The 21,785-nt window shown below is 40.2% G+C and overlaps 1 protein-coding gene and 1 pseudogene across 2 annotated transcripts; both read right to left on the bottom strand.

The window, feature by feature from the left end:
* Nucleotides 1-1,342: 1,342 nt before the first annotated feature.
* Nucleotides 1,343-3,994, bottom strand: LOC143564418 (putative protein phosphatase 2C 27; annotated as a pseudogene). Its single transcript, XR_013140866.1, has 4 exons — nucleotides 3,743-3,994; nucleotides 3,169-3,363; nucleotides 2,838-3,043; nucleotides 1,343-2,035 (listed from the first exon to the last, which is right to left on the bottom strand). The product of XR_013140866.1 is annotated as a putative protein phosphatase 2C 27 (transcript).
* Nucleotides 3,995-7,278: 3,284 nt separating this feature from the next.
* LOC143564430 (glyceraldehyde-3-phosphate dehydrogenase B, chloroplastic-like) lies at nucleotides 7,279-12,842 on the bottom strand. The gene is made up of 9 exons (XM_077051704.1): nucleotides 12,685-12,842; nucleotides 12,444-12,557; nucleotides 9,393-9,554; nucleotides 9,138-9,305; nucleotides 8,897-9,057; nucleotides 8,754-8,815; nucleotides 8,621-8,670; nucleotides 8,124-8,530; nucleotides 7,279-7,501 (listed from the first exon to the last, which is right to left on the bottom strand). Exons 1-9 carry the CDS (start codon nucleotides 12,787-12,789, stop codon nucleotides 7,366-7,368), a joined length of 1,365 nt encoding a protein of 454 aa, XP_076907819.1. The 5' UTR covers nucleotides 12,790-12,842; the 3' UTR covers nucleotides 7,279-7,365.
* Nucleotides 12,843-21,785: the final 8,943 nt, after the last annotated feature.

Below are 21,785 nucleotides of genomic sequence, written 5' to 3'. Positions count from 1 at the left end.
GACCTTTTACACTAAATGTCAGAATGGACGGATGGAAATGGTCCACGGGTCATACCACCCGGTGACTTCGTTCATTCCATCTGTCCAATATGATCCGCAGTGTAGTAGGTCTTCCGCCAACCTCAACCAGTTTATATATTATTTTGGGCTCGCAGTAGATCCTGTAGCGACCCGAATTTAAACATACATATGTAAGTTTATGATCAATCCAGTCTGTTGAAAGTTTTAATTTTACAGGAGCAATCATATATATATATATTGTTTTTACCAGAATCCAAATTTCAAAACTGAATCTTTGACTTGTATTGTTCTAGGGTTTATTTTGCTCAACAAAAACAAAATTGGGATTCTGATAATTCCAAATTTGCCCCTAAAATTGCAATATGTTCACAAAAGCCTAATTCACAAAAAAACACAGAGTAATAATGTGTGAGCAGATGAAATATAATAATATAATTAGACTGACCTGATGAAAGTGAGCAGTTTCCTGATCTGATGAAACTATTGATTTGGTAGGAAAATGAAAATGAAGAATAATGATTTTGGTAAAGAGAGGAGATGCATCTGGTTCTGGTCACTTGAAGGAAATTAATAATCTAGCATTTATTTCCTTTTCTCTTTCACCTTTATTTTCATTCATTGAAGCTATGCTATGTTTTTTCTTTTCTAAATAAAAAAGGTGATGAGTATATGAAGAAGATCCAAACAATATAGGTTAAGAGAGTCAAAACTCCATTAATATGGAACCATGTGCACAAGGATACTTTATACACACTTGTGTCACATGTATTTAAATAAATGGTGTGCTTGATTCTGTTTCTCTAATATCCTTCTTTAATACATGTCCAATTGATTTTGACTTGCACTATGGGCTTGAATGCTTCATAAATTAAACATGACTTTTCTTGATTAAATCACTTCACTTAACATTAAGGCCGTGTTCACATGTTGATAAGTTGGAACAAAACCCGAACCCTAACGTTTATCCCAAATAATATTATTTATGTAGGCATATTAATACCATTAAAAATATCCAAATAGTCTAAATTAATAGATAAGACATACTTTTTAAAGAGAGTAAAAGCATAAACAAATTGGTAAACATGTCAACCCATTGGTTTTACACTAACACAACCCGTAAATATGCTCGCAGGTCCAACCGAAACAGAACCGAACTCGTTTAGACTAAACCCAACTAAAAATAATTGTGTTAGTTTCATGTCCTGTTTTCTTGTTACATCATCAATTCACACCCCATCCTTCCCACACACTAATAAGACATGGTTACATGAAATCAATGCAAATTTAGACCAAACCCTGGGATATTTACAAATGGGTTAACAGTCAAGAATCCTCCTATCCATCCATACAACAACAATGTACATAACAAATTCAGAAAATTAATCCCCCAAAAAATAACAACAATAATAATCTTGACCTCATCATACACTCAGCAACCACCACAGGCCGCCATGTTCATGAGTTACAGTCCAGTACGCCTTTCAGAAAATTCAGCCCTTCCACTGATATACTCCGCCTAACACGCGTCTGAGGTATTTCAATTCGTGGGGGTGGGTCTGGCGAGAAACAAATAACAATGACCGTCAAATTATCACACGTGTTCCTTTTTAAGGCTTCACGAACCAGCTCTCTCGAGCACCTCTCCGGATCATTATGAACCATCAATTCTTTTCTCGTTATTGTGACAGCGCATTGGCTGCTCATTACGTCCCACAAGCCATCACACCCAATGATGAGGAACTCATCGTCTTCGGTCAATTGGATTTGCTGCAACTCTGGCTCTGCGCTTAAGGGGCAGGCGGAACCTTTGGGGCCTTTCATGTGCCAGTCACCGAGGGCCCGAGCCACTGATAGTTGACCGTTTAGGTAACTGTCGTAGATGGCTCCACCGAGCTGTTCTATTCTTAGTTTTTCAGATGGACAGTTCGGTTTATGGTCTTTTGATAGTTCAATTGCTCAACCTCGTTTCCCTAATACGGCCCGACAATCGCCCGCGTTTGCAACTACCATCGTTCTGTCAGAAACAAACAAAGAACTAAGAATTTGAACTAAAACCATTTTCAACAGAAATTTGAATTCAAATAAAAAAAATAAATATTATTTAATAGATTAAAATCGATGAAATTCAAAAAAAAAATGTTTGTAAGTGATAAGTCGCCGCCCTGGTGCACCATGAGAACATTTTCACTTGCGAATTGCATGGAAACTGTCTCCATGACTTGGACCTGTGACGGGAAGATCACAAACATGTAACCTTACTGGTTCTAACATTAATCCAAAAAAAAGAAGCGGAAAAAGAGGTGAACATAAACTGTGTTTTAACGGCATAATTAATGCATAGTTAGTAATAAAATAAAAGCAATCTACTAGAGGTCTAAAATTAAAATCCAGCTTCCGTGGGGTTTGCGTTTAACCCCTTGAACTCTTGAAAACCACCTGGCAGCACAAGGCACGGTTAACCTAGTGCTACTAGTTTAGCAGGATATTGGTTGAGGAGCCCATGACGGGTTCTCACAGTTATAAAAAAAGATATATGAGGGTCAAAATCGCTAATTTTACCCGTAACAAAAAAAGATTTGTTTAAAACGAACCCCATTTTGACTTGGTTCATTATTGTAATAATCATGTTGTTGGCTTTCTGTCATCATAATTATCATGATAAATATTTGTTAAGAAAAACAAAATTGATAAATATTGTTTGACTTTACTAAAAATGACTCGTTACAGTGTGATCGCATTTGACTGGTCTAAGAGTCTAAAACTGAGGTACTAAGTATAATTACGACCCCAAAAAAGCATGAGAAAGTTCACATTACCTTCCAAATACAAGTGTGGTCAAGACGGTGGTTCCTGATGATATGTCAAGAGATGCGTTGTCAGCAAAAGCGTGGTCAGCTTTCACATAAGCATTCTGAATCGCCTTTTCTAAACATACAGGGAACTGAGAATCCTCAATAATGAACTTTAATATGTTTTTTCTAACATAAGTTGCAGCATCCGTACCACCATGCCCATCAAATACCTGTTATCAAAAAGCATAAATTTCAACAAACTAATCATTGCAGTTTTTATAACCTAACTGTCCTTGACATAATTTCATGCAAAGTTGAACCAAAGTTGACCTAAAAAGGCAAAATGAACACATACCCCATAAAAAGCACCAGGTGAAGGGAAACCTTCTATTCCATCTAAATATTGAAGAAGATCATCTATACATATGTGTTCATCTTCCATATATTGTTTTGGTCCTTTTTCTGCACAACTTCCCGATCGAATCATGGGCAAATATTCAGCTTTCCCATCTGTAACAGATTTAACAGCAACAATCCCAACGCCAAAATCCTAGCAGAATTCAGCCATCAAGTTAAATTCAGTATTTTATAAACATGCTTAATAGGAAAACCATAAAAGTAGCATAGAGATATATGAAGACTTAACTTGCACGTGAAGTATATTCGTTACTTATAGCATATGCCAATATTCACTTACGAAATCCAAAAAACAAACTAATAATAATAAGATTGCATCATCCTACGAGTAAACTTGTAAACAAAACAATTGTTTCCTCCAAACACTCGAAAGTGTGTATCTGCTTTTGGAAACCACAATAAGCGGATAACTTGTTCAAACAAACAATCTTTCTAAACTAAACCCTATGCAACAAATAGCGTAACCTAAACCAGCATAACATGGTATTCATCATGAAGAAAACTTATTATACCTGATTATGGGGCGACTGCAGCGTTGCAGTGCTCATACTATGTCGAACACCCCCCGATATATGCCTGGGAGGTTTCCGGACCACCATCTGTTTTAAATGATCCGAACTTTGTGACATCACATCTTCTCCAGTTGACATACTAGTATCTCTGTTGAAACCAGTTTCTAACATTGCATAAGGTGAAAATTCAGTTCCTGCAGCCATGATATCTCTCTAAATGCATAAAAACCCCCAATTTCAACCAATCACCAACACAGCTAGGTTATAAACCGTTAAATCCACTTCAAATTCCAAAAGCTTCAACACAATCCGTGATCGTATCAACTCGAATATCCAAGCACGAAATCGAACGGTGTATACCTATGTCGCTAGTTCGATACACCCGTGGTCACAATTTGACCCAATTCTGGATAATAAGCCCTAAAAAGCAATAATAAATCGGATTATATAAAATATAAATTAAATCCTCCGTGAATTCGAAGATCTAAACACGGCGAATACCTAAATCACCTGTGGCCACCCTAATTCTGGATAACTAGCCCTAATAATAATAATAATAATAATAATAATAATAATAATAATAATAATAATAATCTAGAGCGAAATTGGATAAAAATGAAAATAAAATAAAAATAAATCGGTGATGGTATGAATTGGATGATCTAAAGAAGATACAGGATGTATAGCTGGTTGGATCCACCACGTGTGGTTACAATTTTGACCTAATAAACAAACCCTAACAAGAGCAATAATCGCTAATTAGGTAAAAAGCCTGAATATATATATCTTAACGACGGATCATAAAAATACGATGGATCGATCGATCAATTTGACGGTTAAATTGAATTAACGACAGAAGACAAATAATGGTGATGATGAAGATATTATTATCCCAACGAGAACGAGAACAAAGTTGTTGAAATTGAAAGAACGAAGATCATGTATCAAACATATGAAAATGAAAACGAGTATTACTTGTATTTTTAACTTTAATGTAATGTATTGTAATCATACCCTTTTGTTTTTTATAAAATACATTTTCACACATGTTATTATTTTTTGTACAACTACACATTGGAACTGTAGTCGTCTCTATAGTTGAATTAAAAAAACACGCTTTTTTAAGTTTTGTTTATTTTCTAAAAGTTACCACATACAACTATTTACTCGTGTCGTCATCATACTCGCAAACAATTATTTTATTAGTTTTTCTCTTTTTCTTTTACACTCACAACAAAATATGTAGGGCTGAAAATGAGTCTCTAAATATAAATACAAGTTTACTTTAGTTTTCAATAAACTTTTCGCCTCTAATATAGTGTTGTTTTAATTATCTTCTCTATATTTTTTTTCTCCATGTTATATAGAAGTTACATATATATGTAGAGGATCCCACGCAAATGTTCTAATGTAGTGATTTTATATCAATTCTGGTTATTTGATCGGTACTATGTGAGTCTGTTAAACCAAAAGTTAATTGTTTATGAATTAAACTCTACTTTACTAAACCTATAGTTTAAATAATAAACCTTATTGGAATGTAACATGACGTCATGAGGAATTATTAAAAAAATAATATATATGGGCTATTTAATGAAAACTAAATTTAAGTAGAGAACCCAATCGTATAAGACTTGTACATAGTGTATATCAGGTTTAGTGGGAACTGGGAAACCAAAGAGATGGTTACATGATTACATAAAAGTATATTATATATCATAGTTAAAACAAAATGTATAAGTGTTTATATGATTTATCATTTACTTAATACTAGTTAAGTATTGAAAACCCTTCTATTAGCATCACATAAGTCGGCTATTAACACAATCCTCTAATATGTGTGAAGTGATGATTAGTCATACCAAATATTATAGCATATAATCTAATGCTTTTTAATATACATTATTTGCTCCCATTCATCCGTTAATTATGTCCTTTTGAACCTCATATTATAATAGCCTGGAATCGAATAGTTAATAGCATCCAAGCATAAGGATACACGAATAGTATGTTAACAAAAGACTTTTGTTACAGATTTGTTTCAAGTCCAAAAAAGTTATAAACCTCAGGGGTGTTTTGTGAAAGTATCATAAAGTGAGGTGCATTGTTGCATTAACCAAACAATGTGGTTGGCAACCGGCAACTCCAAGTGATTAATTGATGGGATGTCAGGCGGGACACGTGTCAACCGGTTAGTGGTTGTTGACCTGATCCATGACTACCTTTATTGTATCCAACTGAAAACCAATCCCAGCCGTTGGATTTATTTCTTGGTACACGGTGGGTTACTAACGTTTGCCGTTAAAACCCGTGTACTCATCGAACACGTGTCGGAAGATTAATGGGTGCATCCAAGTTATTGTGGCTAAGATTTATTTTGAAGATAATATATGATAATTGCATTATTTACAAGCCCAACATATTTTATAATTATATCAATATATATTTTAGTGTATTGTTTATTACAGGTTCAAAATGAAATAAAAAGCAAGGAGAGCCGAATTGGCATCGCCATTAAAACAAAAACGTATTAATTTAGACGTTTTTGTCTTGAATATCGCATATCATAATCTATGTTGTCGCTCTTAATAAATAACAAACCACTTTCTACAAATGTATTAAACATGAACCCTACATGTTATGTGGTTTTGCTAATAATAGTAGCTAAGAGTTACCAATTTGCAATGACATAATTTTATTCGTTTTTTATTGATTATAGAAGAATAAAATGGATGTTATGTTTGAATAAGAATACTTTTTGGTACAAATAATTCAAAAATATTGTTGTTAATATAATCCGAAATGATTATTAGATGATATATATTATTTTATTACAATGATTATTAAATCAAAGATGATTGATTGACGAGTAAGTTCTACATCTTGTCCAATTATAGAAGTATTTTACTATTTTGTATGTCTAGTTATTAATGAAAGCACACATGTTGTTTAATACGTGTAGATGAGCATTGACCTGTAACACTAACATTTTAGTTTTCTCTTACATTTTAAATAATTCTAGATGTGATTTATGAACTCCTCACACCAACAAACTTCTGACCTAAAAGTTTTATATAACGAAGGCAAACTTACAAAGCTCTAATAGGTTGCTAGACCCTAGCAAACAAGCGGATACAAAAATTATCGAAAATCACCAACCACGATGATCATTTATATTGTTGCACAGGATCGCCTAAAGATTACACGAAACGGATCATGTTATGATTTTATGTCAGATCTATACATATGAGGGAGATGATTTAGCCTTGTTAAACACCATTGTAATTGAAGTCTTTAACATAGCATTATGATTTCTCCAATGAGTGTATATAATTGTTAAGTACGAGAAAATTAGGGGCTACTTTCGGTTTATCACCTGGTTCCGACTTCTAAGGGATTTCCAAGTTTGATTGCAACAAAATATATGTTTAAATGGAAGAATAAGACATCTATAAAATTCTTGAAATGATATACCATAATAAAACTAGAAAGTAATAATGTAAGACAATTTCAGGCAGTTCAAACATTAATTTTACTAGATAAATCATCATGATGCCGCATAACAATGACATTTTATTGCAACTTCCAAAGAAAAGAAAATATTATTAAAAAAATAAAAATAATTAAGCCTCGTAAACTTTGCACTCTTCATCGGCAGGGTTTGTCTCGCAAAATTCCTCCAACGGATCTCCACTTCCTGCTGCAGCAATCCCCGGCCATTTGGCCGCCACTAGGTGTGCCAAATCGACAACACGTTGACTGCAATAAAATGAAAAGGCAAACACATTAGCTTCCTTTTAAGGAACAAAAGACCTCAATCCATAGATAAGCAAACACGATCATAATCATAGGTAGATTTTCGACTCGTTTTGCGTTGTTTGCGTTTGTTAAGCGAGTCAAAAAGTCAAACGACCGGACTTGAATTGATTTTTTCTAAGGGTATTTATCATATGTTCAACATTGTTGAAAATTGAAATAGTAACTTGTTAATCATACATGATACTTATGATATAACTTATTTTTCTAACTTAATTAACAAAAAAGTTTTTTAAATCCGTTGACCCAAATTATTTATAAGTAAAGTTTGTATATATTATGCCCAAGTGTGTAACCGGTCCATTGAATCAAAAGGTTGACCGGGATGCTCAAAATGCATCTTTTCAATATATAAAATTTCCTAATCATTTTATTCTAGAAACTATACATCATACATACAGTATATAGATAAATTTATAATATGTGGGAAAAAAAACTGTTTGGGTCAACTCAGTTCATTGTTTTCCAAACGTTTTAACATAAAACATCCACCAAATAAGTTAATTATTTTGACCTAAAGTTGAACATTGTTGAAATAATAATTTGTTAATAGTAAATGACATACCTGTATCCCCATTCATTGTCATACCAAGCAACAACCTTAACCATATCATCACCCATAACCATGGTCAACGAGGTGTCAATAGTGGATGAAACATCTGAGCATCTAAAGTCAACCGACACGAGTGGCTCGTCACAAACCGCCAAGATCCCATTCAACGGGCCGTCAGCCGCTTTCCTAAAAGCCGCGTTCACATCATCAGCCGTGAGTCCCTTTTTAGCAACGTTGACCACAAGGTCAACGACAGAGACATTAGGCGTGGGGACACGGAGCGCTATGCCATTAAGTTTGCCCTTAAGTTGAGGCAAGACTAGTGACACAGCCTTGGCTGCACCCGTGCTTGTTGGGACTATGTTTAATGCTGCAGCTCTAGCCCTCCTTAAGTCACGGTGTGAAGCGTCTAGTAACCTCTATATCACACAACAGCAAGGCACAAGTCGTTAAGCCGTGATGCAACTCAATATACGAGCATGATTAGTTAATTAACAAACATTAAGTACCTGGTCACCCGTGTAAGAGTGAGTTGTAGTCATAGTTCCCTTAACGATATCTATAGATAAATCGAAAATAGTTAGCATAACTGGTTGTACGGTACAAGTCATTTATTATTCGAATAACAAAATATATGCTTACTGAATTCTTCGTCCAAGATCTTCACGAAAGGAGCGAGGCAGTTGGTGGTGCAAGAAGCGTTACTATACGAAAACGATAAAATTTGTTAGATTTCACAAGTGAAACATGTGAAAACCTCAATAAAAAGTTGCATAAAAACACACCTCACAATATTGGCAACATTATGACCATAGTCCTTCTCATTAACACCAACAACATATGTTGGAATGTCGGAACCCTTTGCAGGTGCGGTGATGATCACTTTCTTAGCACCCGCTTGGATGTGCTTGCCCGCCCCTGGCCCGTCCACAAACACACCAGTCCCCTGATTGTTACATAAAAAATCATTACAGATAATAAACCTTAAACCTTAAAAAATTAAATTTTGACGAATAAAATATGTACCTCGATAACAATATCAATACCGAGTTCGGCCCACGGAAGCTTAAGCGGGTTCCGGCTAGAAACAACCTTAATCAACTTTTCATCGACACTAATCGTCTCGTTATCGACGATCTTAACATCGGCTTTGAAGGTGCCCAACATAGAGTCATACTTGAGCAAGTGAGAGGCCTATACACATCTAGCAAATGGTGAAAACTAGTAATCAAGCTTTGGAGACTTGTACACTTTGGATTACGTGTTGTAACTTTGACTTACATTCTTAACACCGCCGCTGTCGTTGACAACCACCACTTCGAGTGGCGAGTCCTTCCGGCCGTGCCAGCATCGGAGAAAGTTCCGGCCAATTCGTCCGAATCCGTTAATTGCTACCTTCAGTTTTGCAACTGTCTCTACCTTAGCAGCCACTGATCCTACAGCCTGACTCACAACATTTTTAACTAACGTTGTAAAATCCGTGGTACCCGGTACAAACAGAGGCTAATGCAAAGCATACGTATAACTAAAGTAATATGTTTGAAAGATAGTAATGATGATTATTATTAAGCTACAGTTTTAAATTTGTGCACCACAAAATGAACTATAACAATAATTCTGCTACTTAAAAAGTATAGTGTAAAAATAATTAGAGAAAATGACCAAAACGTCCATTTAACCGGTCAAGTAAACAAAACGTTCATCTGACCAACTTTTTCCCATAATGTCAGCCCTCATTCTCGTCGACCCACAAACTTTTTAATCACAAGCTAACAAGATTTTCAACCATCAAGATTCTGCTGCGTGCCATAAAACTGTCGGGTCAACAATTTTCTTTAAATAGTTAGAGCCGACGGGATTTTTTTTTTAATTTTTTAGGCGTCTTATGAGATTTTTTCGGCTTTCAATGAGACTTTTTGGACAAGTGATATAATCTGGTTAGTTAAGACTTTTGTTAGCTAATGATTAAAAAGTAAAAGGTGGATGGGTCGATGAGATTGAGGGTGGACAACTAGACATTATAAGAAAGGCGTGTCAAACGAATATTTTGTTTACTTTGACCAGTCAAATAAACATTTTGGTCATATTTCCATATAATTAATTTACTTGAAGCATAATTAATACTTAAGTTGTTTGTACGCAAAGTTTGAAAGACAATAATTATCATTAGGCTGAGGGGTGTGGGGGGCGCGAGAGGGGGCGCGAGTGGGGGCGCCATCCAATAATATTGTGACGTGTGGCAGAGAGAGAAGCTTGATAAGATGGGTGTTGGTAGTGGTGATAGCGCCCCGGGGCATGGTGTGGAGGGGCGCGAGAGGGGGCGCGAGCGGTTTATTTTTTTATTTTTTTATAAATGTATTAAAAAAGCGTATTATTAAAAAAACAATAAATTATTTAAAAAAACACACATTTTTTTGAAAATTCATAATAAAAAAAACATACTAAAAATTAAACAAACAATAATATTTAATAATAACACTAATCTAATACAAGATCATCTGGTCTCCTCGCCCACAAATGTTCAACCAACTCATGTCGAAGCTCCCCGTGTATCTCACGGCTCTTGATATTTGCTATGTTATGAAGTTTTTGTTGATCACTGATTGTGGACGGTTGTGGCGGAATGTCACCTTGGTAGTTTTGGCATATAGCTTTGCCCTCGTCTTCTAACGTCATGTTGTGTAGGATAAGACACGTGTAGACGACGTCCATTATCCTCTCCCGAGTCCAATAACGTATCGGGTTCGCCAGAACATAATATTGTTTTTTTATAGCTCCAAAAGCTCTTTCGATATCTTTTCTAGCAGACTCTTGCTTCTTCGTAAAATACTTCCGTTTGTCGGCGATTGGATCTGTAAAAGCTTGAACTAACACAGCCCATTCGTTGTAAATACCATCGACCAGATAGTACCCGTACTTGAAGAGTTCTCCATTTGCAACAAAAGATTGAGGTGGTTCAACCCCGTCGATAAGGTCGTTGATCAAATGTGACTGATCGATAACATTAAGGTCGTTATTTGACCCAGCAACACCAAAAAAAGCATGCCAGAACCAAAGATCCTGTGACACCGCCGCCTCAAGTATGAGGGTCGGCCCTTCATGATCACCACGGTGGAACTGACCTCGCCAGGCCGTTGGACACATAGCCCATCCAACATGCGTACAATCGATGCTACCTAGCATCCCAGGAAAACCATGTTTTTCTGCGTGCACCTCATATATGCGTTGGATGTCATACGTTGTAGGTTTACGCAGATATCTCCGAGCGTAAGTCGATATGACTCCTACGTACAATATATATTAGAAAATGTAATAAATATTTAGTAAAAAGTAAAATTAATGTTTTTTACCTTGGTAGAAAAAATGAAGGGATTCACGTGCAACCCTTTTCGACATCTGTAAATACTCATCCAAAGCGTCCGACGAGATGCCGTACGCTAATTGACGGATAGCAGCCGTGCATTTTTGAAGAGGTGTAAAACCGGGAAGACCCCTAGCATCCTCCCTTTGTTGAAAAAAGGGATACCGTGCCTCTAAATCACTCGCTATACGCGTGAACAATTGCCTGCTCATTCGAAAACGAGTTCGAAAATCCGACTCCGCGTATACCGGTTGAGGGCTAAAATAATGCCTCATCAAAGTTTCGTTAGCACCCGATCGATCACGATCACGAGGTGGTGCTCTAACCCTCGGGAGTCGGGGTTGATGGGCTTGATTTTGCAAGAGATTGACCACGGCTGCGGTCAAAACTCCCCCTACTTGAAGAAGCAAATCATCCTCTTCTGAGGAGTCGGAATCAGACGAGTACGACGACATTATTTTTAAAGGTTTCGAAGATAGGGTGATTTTGGGTTTTGTGTGTGGTATGTGATATTGGTTTTGGTTGTAGTATGTGAGAATGGTTGGAGTTTGATATGTGAGAATGGTTGGTGTTTGATATGTATTGTGATATATATAGATGATTTTATTAAAAAAAAAAATATTTTTTTATTAATTATTTAAGCCTCCCAACGGCTCTTTCCTTTTCCCACAGCCCATAACGAGCGCTACCTCCCTTGCGCCTGCCTCGTTTTCCGCTCTCGCGCCCCTCTCGCGCCCCACTCGCGCCCCGGTGGTGTGGCTCTCGCGCCCCGGGGCGCTATCGAACGCCTTCTCGCGCCCCTCCTAGCGCTCCGCACCCCTCGGCCTTACACTACAGTTTTGACATAGCGTAATAATAATTACTTTAATAATTCCTTCACTACAACAAATGAAACTATGACTAGCGTAATAATAATTATTTTACTGTCTAGCACTATATAGATATGTATACGATAGATACACACGTGCAACCTTGGGGGTAAATCGAGCGGACACGACATCGAGGAAGGACGAGTCTCCAACGTACTTGCCGAAGGTCATGCTGCCGCTGGATCGCAAGCCAGAGAATTCAGCTACTTCTGATCTCTGCAAATAACCAAAGTTCGATTTGTTTTAATGAATTAATGTAACGTCATATCTAGTTGCTTATCAGATAGTTTTTTTTTTTTCTTTTATAATATAGTTGTCGTTCTAAAAAAACAAAAACAGATACCTTGGTGCAGTATTGGGAAGGGAGAGCGGTTGAGCGAGTGGTTTTCGAGGGAAGGCGGGCGACAGTGGGGGTTCGAGTGGAAGCGAGAGCTGCATTGGAAGCCATGGCGAGTGACGGGAACCGAAAACTCAGATCTATGAGCTGATTATATACGATTGGATTCTTTGAAGAAATGAGTGGCGGGAGAAATAGATAAGATGATGTTTGTAACATGAACCACTCAAACCATAATATTTATTATCTTTTGGAACTTATTATTCATTTTGGCAATCATTAAACTGTCTAACGACCCCTAGTAAACTCTGACCACCAATAATAATTAATATTTTATTATTTTAAAAGGTGACACCGGTAAAACAAACAAAATTAACGTGACTATTTTAAAGTTATTATATTATATTATACAAAAGGAGTTTCAAGAGATGTGTTAGAGTTACTGAAAGAGCGCAATAAAAAGCTTGAAACGAGTCAAGTTTTATCGAGCTCGAACTAAACCTAAACCTCAAATAAAGTTTGAGCTTTATATAGTGAAGAGGTATGTACCCGCCTCAACACCGAGCAAGGCGGGTCAACCCACAAGATATAGACAAGAGGCTTGAAATCAAGACATTAAGAAGTCACAAAGCCAAAACCTATGCGCATGGCGCATATCACATATGCTCATGCATCACATGCTCAGGCATCATATGCCCAGGCACCACACATGTTCAGGCATCATATGCCCAGGCACCACAGATGCCCAGGCATCACACATGCTCACGCATATCACGTATGCGCGTGGCGCATCAGCGCGCGGCGCATATCACATGCTCGTGCATATCACATCTGCGCATGAAACATCTGCGCGTGAGAATAAAGAGAAGACCTCGCGCATCCTCAGGATTGGCGCATATCACACATGCACATAATCAACCTCGTCCTTATCCAAATCAGGATTAGGGCAACCTTGATTGTGCACGTCAGACAACCTTCCAGAAGGTATCTTTTTAAGGAATAAGAATATGCTGATGTTGACAGCTGCCAAATGAAAGGTGGACAACTCAGCATAACCCATGTGCTACCACGTGATTATAACCAATGAGAAAGCACCAGGTGTCCCAGAGGACACGTGGCGCAGAGCAATTGGAGGAGGCCAACAAGGCTGAGCCCAATCAGTGGAAACCCTAGCACTATAAATACAGCATCAACTCCACAAGGAGAGACATTCAATCATATTCAACTACATTCAATCACAGACAGTTACAGTCAGTAACAACATACAATCACATCCAATTACAGAGGATTCAGCTATTAAGCAATATACTCCAAATTCCTTACTCTCACATATTATTATCTTCTCCCACAAATACTTATTCTCACACCGGAGGGTTACCCCAAAGAGGACCCCTCTGTCCCTTTCTGAGGGGTAAGTTGACGGTGTTGTTCATTTTGTAGGTGGAAGAACCCAGATCCAAGAGAAACCATCGGTGAAATAACCTAATCACACCCGAGGAAAGTAGATCGTCTACCAGCGAGTCGATCCACGTCTCTTCATTGGCGCCATCCACTGTTACAACGGCAACAAGATCTCGTCAGATCTATATAAAAAAAAAAACAAATTTTCACCATGGTTTCTGGCGTTCGTAACGTTGATCAAGTTCTGGAGGATATTGAACGTGAGGATGTTAATGAGGGACAACAGTTTCTGAGGGCGCCGCGTGATTTTACGCGCGCCACCAGTAACCGTCCTTTCATCACAACTCCTCATGGCGAGACTGAAACTCCTCCAGACGATCTCACGTTACAAAATCTTGCCGGCGCGAAACAAAAAGGACCAATGGGTCCAGAAGATGAAACAAATGACCCTAAGGAATGGCTCATAAACGAGCAACGACGTCTAATGGACAAGTACAATGAGATGGTCAAACAGAAAAAGTTAGCCGACTTAACACAAAGGCTAGCGTTTGACAAGCAAGCCATTCAGGGAACAAAAAGGGCGCGCGCGCCGGAAGATGGTCATTCCATTCACACTGCACACACTGAGTTCAGTGATGAAGAAGTGCACAGCATGAGGAAAACGCGAGATACTCATGCAGGAGGCTCACAGCTCCGCGCGCCTGTGAACATGGCGCCTGGAGCCAGAGCCGATCTGGATCTGCACATGCCGTACAGCCCACCAGTTAGAGGGCAAGTGGACGTAACCACACCGTATAGACCAGCCATCTTGGTGAAACATTCAAAGTTCACTAAGCGCATCGCGAAGGCTCCCATCCAGCACAAAACCAAGATGCCAAGTGGTTTGGGTAAATATGACGGCACAACAGATCCAGACGATTTCTTGCAAGGTTTTTACAACACGGGAAACCTAGAGAGCTGGACGATGCCAACATGGTGTCACATGTTTGCTCGCTGCCTCACGGGCGCGGCGCGTGTCTGGTTCGAGAGCTTGCCGACTGGGCAAATCGATGGGTTCGAGGAACTATTGGAGAAGTTCCAAGCCCACTTCGTACAGCAGCGCAGACACACGCGCGACCCTGATGACATCATGCACTGCGTGCGCAGGAATGATGAAACGATTGAAGACTACATCACACGTTTCAATCAGGAGTCTCTGGCAATCGGAGGTATAACTGAGCAACTCCTGCGCGTGGCCTTTATACAAGGCGCGCGCAGTGATCAACTCCGCCGAGCTCTCGTAAGCAGAGATGGCATGCCCACCACGTGGGCCAAGTTAATGGAAGCATCGCGAGTTTTCGCGAGAAATGAAAAACAAATTGCCCAAGATAGGGCAAGAGAAAGAGCGCATCAAGCTGAGTCACCGCGCAGCAAAGAAAAAAGGGGCAAACAGAACTCTGTATGGTCCAGGTTGCAACCAACCAGTTTTTCTTCCGCAGAAAAGCAGGCGCAACCAAGCTCACCCCAGCCCCAAAAAGATGTTCGTAATCGCGGGGAAGATGACAAGAGGGAAGGCGGCAGAGATCCTAGCAGACCTCTGCCAAGAATATGGACTCCCCTCACTAAAACGCCTTCACAGGTGTTAAGCACTGAGAATGTCCAATTCAAAAGCCCCAAGCCACTACACTACAAGGGACCATCAGACAGTGGCAAGTACTGTGAATTTCACAAGTCCACAGGGCACAACACTGATGCATGCCACCACTTGAAGGATGCAATTGAAAAGGACGTGAAATCAGGCAAGCTGGCTCACCTGGTGAAAAACTCAAGACCAGAAAATGAACAATCAGGAGCCTCAGCCAGCAAAAAGTACAAAAGAATCTGTGTAGCCGAGGGAGGAAGGCAAGGGCAAACATCAAGAAAGAGAAGCGCGCAAATCCAAGGAGATTGGCGCGAGCAACAAGTAATCTTCCCAAGAATCAGGGGAGGCCCTTCTATCAGCAGTCCTCTTGTCATCACTACACACATTGCTCATTACGAAGTGTCAAAAGTCCTGGTGGACACTGGCAGCGAATCGGACATCATGTATGAGCAATGTTTCAGAAAACTGGATCCGGCAGACCAAGCAAGGCTTGAAATTGTGAATGCACCAATCTCTGGTGTTTCAAATGAAATCATTCATCCCCTAGGTCAAATACAATTTGAGCTAACTATGGGGGATGAGAAACACAAGCGAGCCGAAATTGTCAACTTCTTGGTCTTGCCCACCACTTCTTGCCACAATATGATCTTGGGTAGGGAAACGATTGCCCAATTCAACGCCATACCATCGCCAGCGCACGGCGCATTGGGGTTCCCAACACCAACAGGTGTAACTTTTGTATACAGAGATCATTTGTGTGCAGTGACAAGTACTCCGCGGGAAGGGAGAATGAAACTTCCAATGGCAGACAACGCGCCAGAGGAATGGATTCTCAACCCAAAATTCCCGGAGCAAAAAATCACAATTGGCGCTACGATATCAGACGACACGAGGTTGAGAATGAAAAGGTTGCTCACAGCACATATGTCGGTCTTCGCGTGGCAACACTCTGATATGACTGGGGTTCCGCGAGACCTGGCCCAACATTCTCTCAACACGTTCAAGTCTGTAGAGCCAATTGCTCAAAAGAAGAGAGTCATGGGGGATGAGAAGGCGAGGGCCATGAATGAGCAGGTTGAGGATCTATTGCGCGCAAACATCATCCGCCCGATACGATACCAGACATGGGTAGCCAATCCTGTGATGGTAAAGAAAAGTAACGGGTCGTGGAGGATGTGCATTGACTTCAAGGACCTCAACAAAGCGTGCCCAAAAGATTGTTACCCCCTCCCAAACATCGACGCAAAGGTGGACTCTGTGGCGCCATTCAAACTCAAATGTTTCCTGGATGCCTACAAGGGCTATCACCAGATTCAAATGGCACCACAAGACGAGGACAAGACCGCATTTAGAACCGACAAGGGTGTTTTTTGCTACACAAAAATGCCCTTTGGTTTGAAGAATGCGGGCGCCACCTACCAAAGACTTATGGATGCCGTCTTCAGCGAGCAAATCGGAAGAAACCTAGAAGTCTATGTGGATGATTTGGTGATCAAGAGCAGGGAGGAAAAGCAAATGCTCAAAGACATCGAAGAAACCCTGGGGCGCCTAAAGGAAGTTAACATGAAGCTCAATCCGAGCAAATGCACTTTCGGCGTACTAGTGGGAAAATTTCTAGGTGTAGTGGTCACCAAGGATGGTTTCAAGGTGAACCCTGAGAAGGTGGAGGCCATCCTTGACATGCCCTCGCCATCCACCATGAAAGAAGTTCAGAAGCTGAATGGTAGATTGGTTTCAATCAACAGGTTCCTAGCGAACCATGCAAGCAAATCTACCCCATTGGTCAACACATTGAGGAATTGCTTAAAGAAAAGCCAATTCAAATGGACTCCTGAGGCCGAGCAAGCTTTCAGGGAGATAAAAGAATGTTTGATCAATCTGCCCGCGCTCACAGCTCCACTTCCTGGTGAAACTTTGACGTTGTACCTATCAGCAGGAGAGCGCGCCATCGGCGCAGTATTATTGGTGGATCGCAAGGGAATCCAAACGCCAATATACTATGTGAGTCGGGTGCTGACAGATCCTGAGACGCGCTACTCCATCATGGAAAAGTTAGTTTTATCACTAACACACACGTCGCGCAAGCTACATAGATATTTCAATGGTCATCCCATTGAAGTTCTGACTGGTTACAACATCCAGCAAGTTTTGCGGCGCCCCGCGCTCTCGGGAAGGCTGACAAAGTGGGCGCTGGAATTAGGCGAGCACACGATCGCCTATAAGCCCCGTCCAGCAATAAAGGGGCAAGTTCTAGCTGATTTCATCGCAGAAATCCCCGAAGGAAGAGTTGAAGAGGCTCAGCGCGAGGTAGACTCTCCGCGAGCCAATGATGAAGAAAATGTTTGGAGATTGTTCACTGACGGAGCTTCAAACAACGAAGGGTCCGGCGCAGGTCTCAAGCTGGTGGATCCAGAGAATCATGAATATACTTATGCCATCAGGTTGGACTTCAAGAGCACCAACAATGAGGCTGAGTATGAAGCCCTGCTGGCTGGGCTGCGCATCGCGCGCAAATTCGGAGTTAAAAAGCTAGAGGCCCATGTTGATTCATACTTGGTAGCAGCACAGGTCAATGGCCTTTATGATGCCAAGGAGAACACCATGCCTCTATATCTAGAGCAGGCGAAAAAGCTCATCGAGCAATTTGACTGCTTTAGAATCATTCTTATTCCGCGCAGTGAAAACAAATCTGCAGACGCGCTGAGTAAGATGGCATCAACCAGTTTTGATCACTTTGGCAAAGATGTCAGGGTAGAAGTAATGAGCAACCCGTCGGTGGTAGCGAAGTCTGTCCTGGTAACTCATACAACCCCTTCATCATGGATAACTCCAATAATGGAATTCTTGAATGAGGGAAAGGTACCAGATGATCGCGCGCAAGCGAGGAAGATAAGACACAAGGCGCAGAACTATGAACTGCTTGATGGTACATTATATCGACGCTCTTATCTTGGGCCGCTCATGAAATGCCTAGATGCTGAGGAAGCAAGCTATGTGATCAGAGAGATACACGAAGGAATCTGTGGAATTCATGCTGGCCCGCGCATGGTGGTTGCCAAGGCAATGAGCGCAGGCTACTATTGGCCAGGCATGTACTTGGACGCTTTAAAAGAGATCCAAAAATGCAAAGCATGTCAGAGCTATGCGCCAAACACCATGCGGCCAAAGAACAACTTGATTCCGGTGACCTCCGCATGGCCTTTCCATAAATGGGCAATCGATATTGTGGGTCCCCTACCGCAAGCGCCTGGGCGAGTAAAATTTTTGGTAGTGGCAGTAGACTATTTCACAAAATGGGTTGAAGCCAAGCCACTAGCAAAAATCACAGCCGAAGTGATGAAGCAGTTTATCTGGAGCCACATCATATGCCGTTTTGGCTTGCCCATGGAAATTGTGAGCGATAATGGCAAGCAATTCACTGACAAGAAGATATCCAGCTGGCTCAAGGAATTGCGCATCAACCAAATTTTCACTTCAGTTTATCACCCTCAGGGGAATGGACAAGTGGAATGCGCGAACCAAAGCTTGTTAAATGGGCTGAAGAAAAGGTTGGAGGGAGAATCCCATTCTTGGGTCGAAGAGCTACCTAATGTCCTGTGGGCACACAGGACATTAAGCAAAACCAGCAATGGCGAATCCCCGTTCAGCCTAACCTATGGAACAGAGGCAATGATTCCAGCAGAAGTTGGCTGCCCATCCCATAGAGTGCTCATGATGAGCAAGATTGATAACGAGCGCGAAAGAAGGTTGGATCACAACTTACTTGAAGGGCGCAGAGAGGCGGCTATCATCAGTGAAGCCAAATACAAGAAAAAACTGGAAATATATTACAACCAGCGCGTGAAAGAATGCCACTTCAAGAAAAATGATTTTGTCCTTCGAAACAATGAAGCTAGCCGCGCGATACCCCCTGGAAAAATGTCCCCCAATTGGGAGGGACCTTATCAAGTCTCAGAAGAATTGGGAAAAGGCGCATACGCTTTAAAAGATTTGAATGGAAAAAAGATACCGCGCGCATGGAACGCAACACAGCTTAGAAAATGTTTCATGTAAAGATGTCAAGTTTGTAATCAAGGCTTTTTAAGCCATTATAAATAATGATACGCGCTATCTTCTCTTAATGTGGATTCTATTACCTTTTGCATACATGTTTCACATTTCCCTTTATTAATTTTGAGCAATATGATAACATTGTATTGACATCAAAACGAAATAAAACAAAGTAAAACATACATGCGCGAGCTTCAAGCTCAAAACGCGTTAAGGAGTCTTAACTCTAAAACGTCAGGGCCTTAGCCCAATTCTATTACCTTTTGCATACATGTTTCACACTTCCCTTTATTAATTTTGAGCAATATGATAACATTGTATTGACATCAAAACGAAATAAAACGAAGTAAAACATACATGCGCGAGCTTCAAGCTCAAACGCGTTAACGAGTCTTAACTCTAAAACGTCAGGGCCTTATCCCAATAATGTGAGCCTTAGCTCAAATCACTCACAACATCCATCCTACATACTGCGCAGCCTGACCATAAAACACCTAAACACAACTAAGGCAAAGCAAATGTCAAAACATAGTTGCTAAGGTCTCAGGTCGAGGTCGCGCATAAAATTGTAATGGATATCTGAGTAACACATTTGACACGTAAAGGCTAAAAAACTCATAATTCCATAAACGCGCGATAACGTCGCGCAAAAGAGGAAGAATGAAAGCGCCAAGACACGTGTCAACATAATCAAGATATGGCAAAATCACTTACAATATGACAAGGGTTAAGTATAATAAATTCCTTACAACCTTGTTCTTATTCCAACGTGCAAGCATATCTTATATTCAACAAGCAAACATTCAATATAAAGAGATGAATGGGGAATGCGCAAGATGCGAAGAAGGGAAAAACAGAATTTCATTCCAAAGTGTTAGGACATGAAATGTCATATATATGTCCCCAGTTCTATCAGGGTAGGTCGGCGTGAGACTAAAGATAGTGAAACCTAGTTAACGTATTGTAAATGTCAAACGAAAACTGGTTCGATCGAACAAAAGGTTGATTCGATCGAACCAGGCTCATTCGATCGAACAAAGCTTCACTCGATCGAATGAGAGACTCATCCGATCGAATGAGTCTTCGATATATAAACGTTACTTAGGGATTTTCAGAAAAGAGAGCACACATAACACACATACACAGCCGACCTGTTCCCCGGAAATCCTCTCTGCCCGTCAACCCCTTCGGTCCTTTCCTCCGCACCTGGTCGTCATATCATCCTAGGAATTGCTACCGTTTGTGTCGTTGATTACCACCGAGTCGCCGTGTTAGTAGGATTCCGCACTCTAACACGTTGCCCCCGAGAATCGTTGGGAAACTGTCTCCCGATCGGTCCTAACAAAGTGGTATCAGAGCCTTTGGTTCTTGATTCTCGGTAGATTCGTGGTAAAAACTGCGATTTTAGAGTCAAATTCGTTATTTTTACGTAAAATTTCCGGTAAAATCTTGGTTTTTGGTCTTGTGTTCATCGGTTTTGTGTCAAAAACAGTTAATATTGTCATATTTTGGTTTTTGATCAAAGGATTTCGTGTTAAAATTCGGGTTTTCGTCAAGAACGTTCTTCGCGTTCTTCGTGTTCTTCGAGTTTTTGGTTGTTTTGATCCGTTTTTGGGTTGGAATTAAGTTGTGTTTATGTTATAAGTTTAAAAATAGTCATAAAGTGGTCCTCGATCGTCAAGATTTCTTGTTTTTGTTTCAAAATCCGAATTTTCGTCAAAATCTTCTAATTTTGGAAAATCCAGATTTCCCGATCGAATCAGTCTATTTTTGGAACCCATTCGATCGAATAGCCCTCCTATTCGATCGAACAAGTTTAAACGTTGACCGAACCAGCTTTTCCCGCCTCAACATACGCTCCCTTCGTTCGATCGAATAAGTCCCAATCATTCGATCGAACCAGTACCCAACCGATCGACTTAATAACCCATCCGATCGACTAAGTCAACATCAGAACCGAACCAAAACCCCATTCGATCGAACTAGTTCCCAATCGATCGAACAAGATACACAACCCGTTTCGTTCGAACCAGAT

Source organism: Bidens hawaiensis, unplaced genomic scaffold, assembly GCF_021521415.1.
Source record: "Bidens hawaiensis isolate Kalapana, Puna unplaced genomic scaffold, B.hawaiensis_p1.1 tig00022003_1, whole genome shotgun sequence".
NCBI classification, from domain to species: domain Eukaryota; kingdom Viridiplantae; phylum Streptophyta; class Magnoliopsida; order Asterales; family Asteraceae; genus Bidens; species Bidens hawaiensis.
The sequence above is the reverse complement of the archived record's forward strand: the minus strand, read 5'-3'. Positions and strand labels throughout refer to the sequence as shown.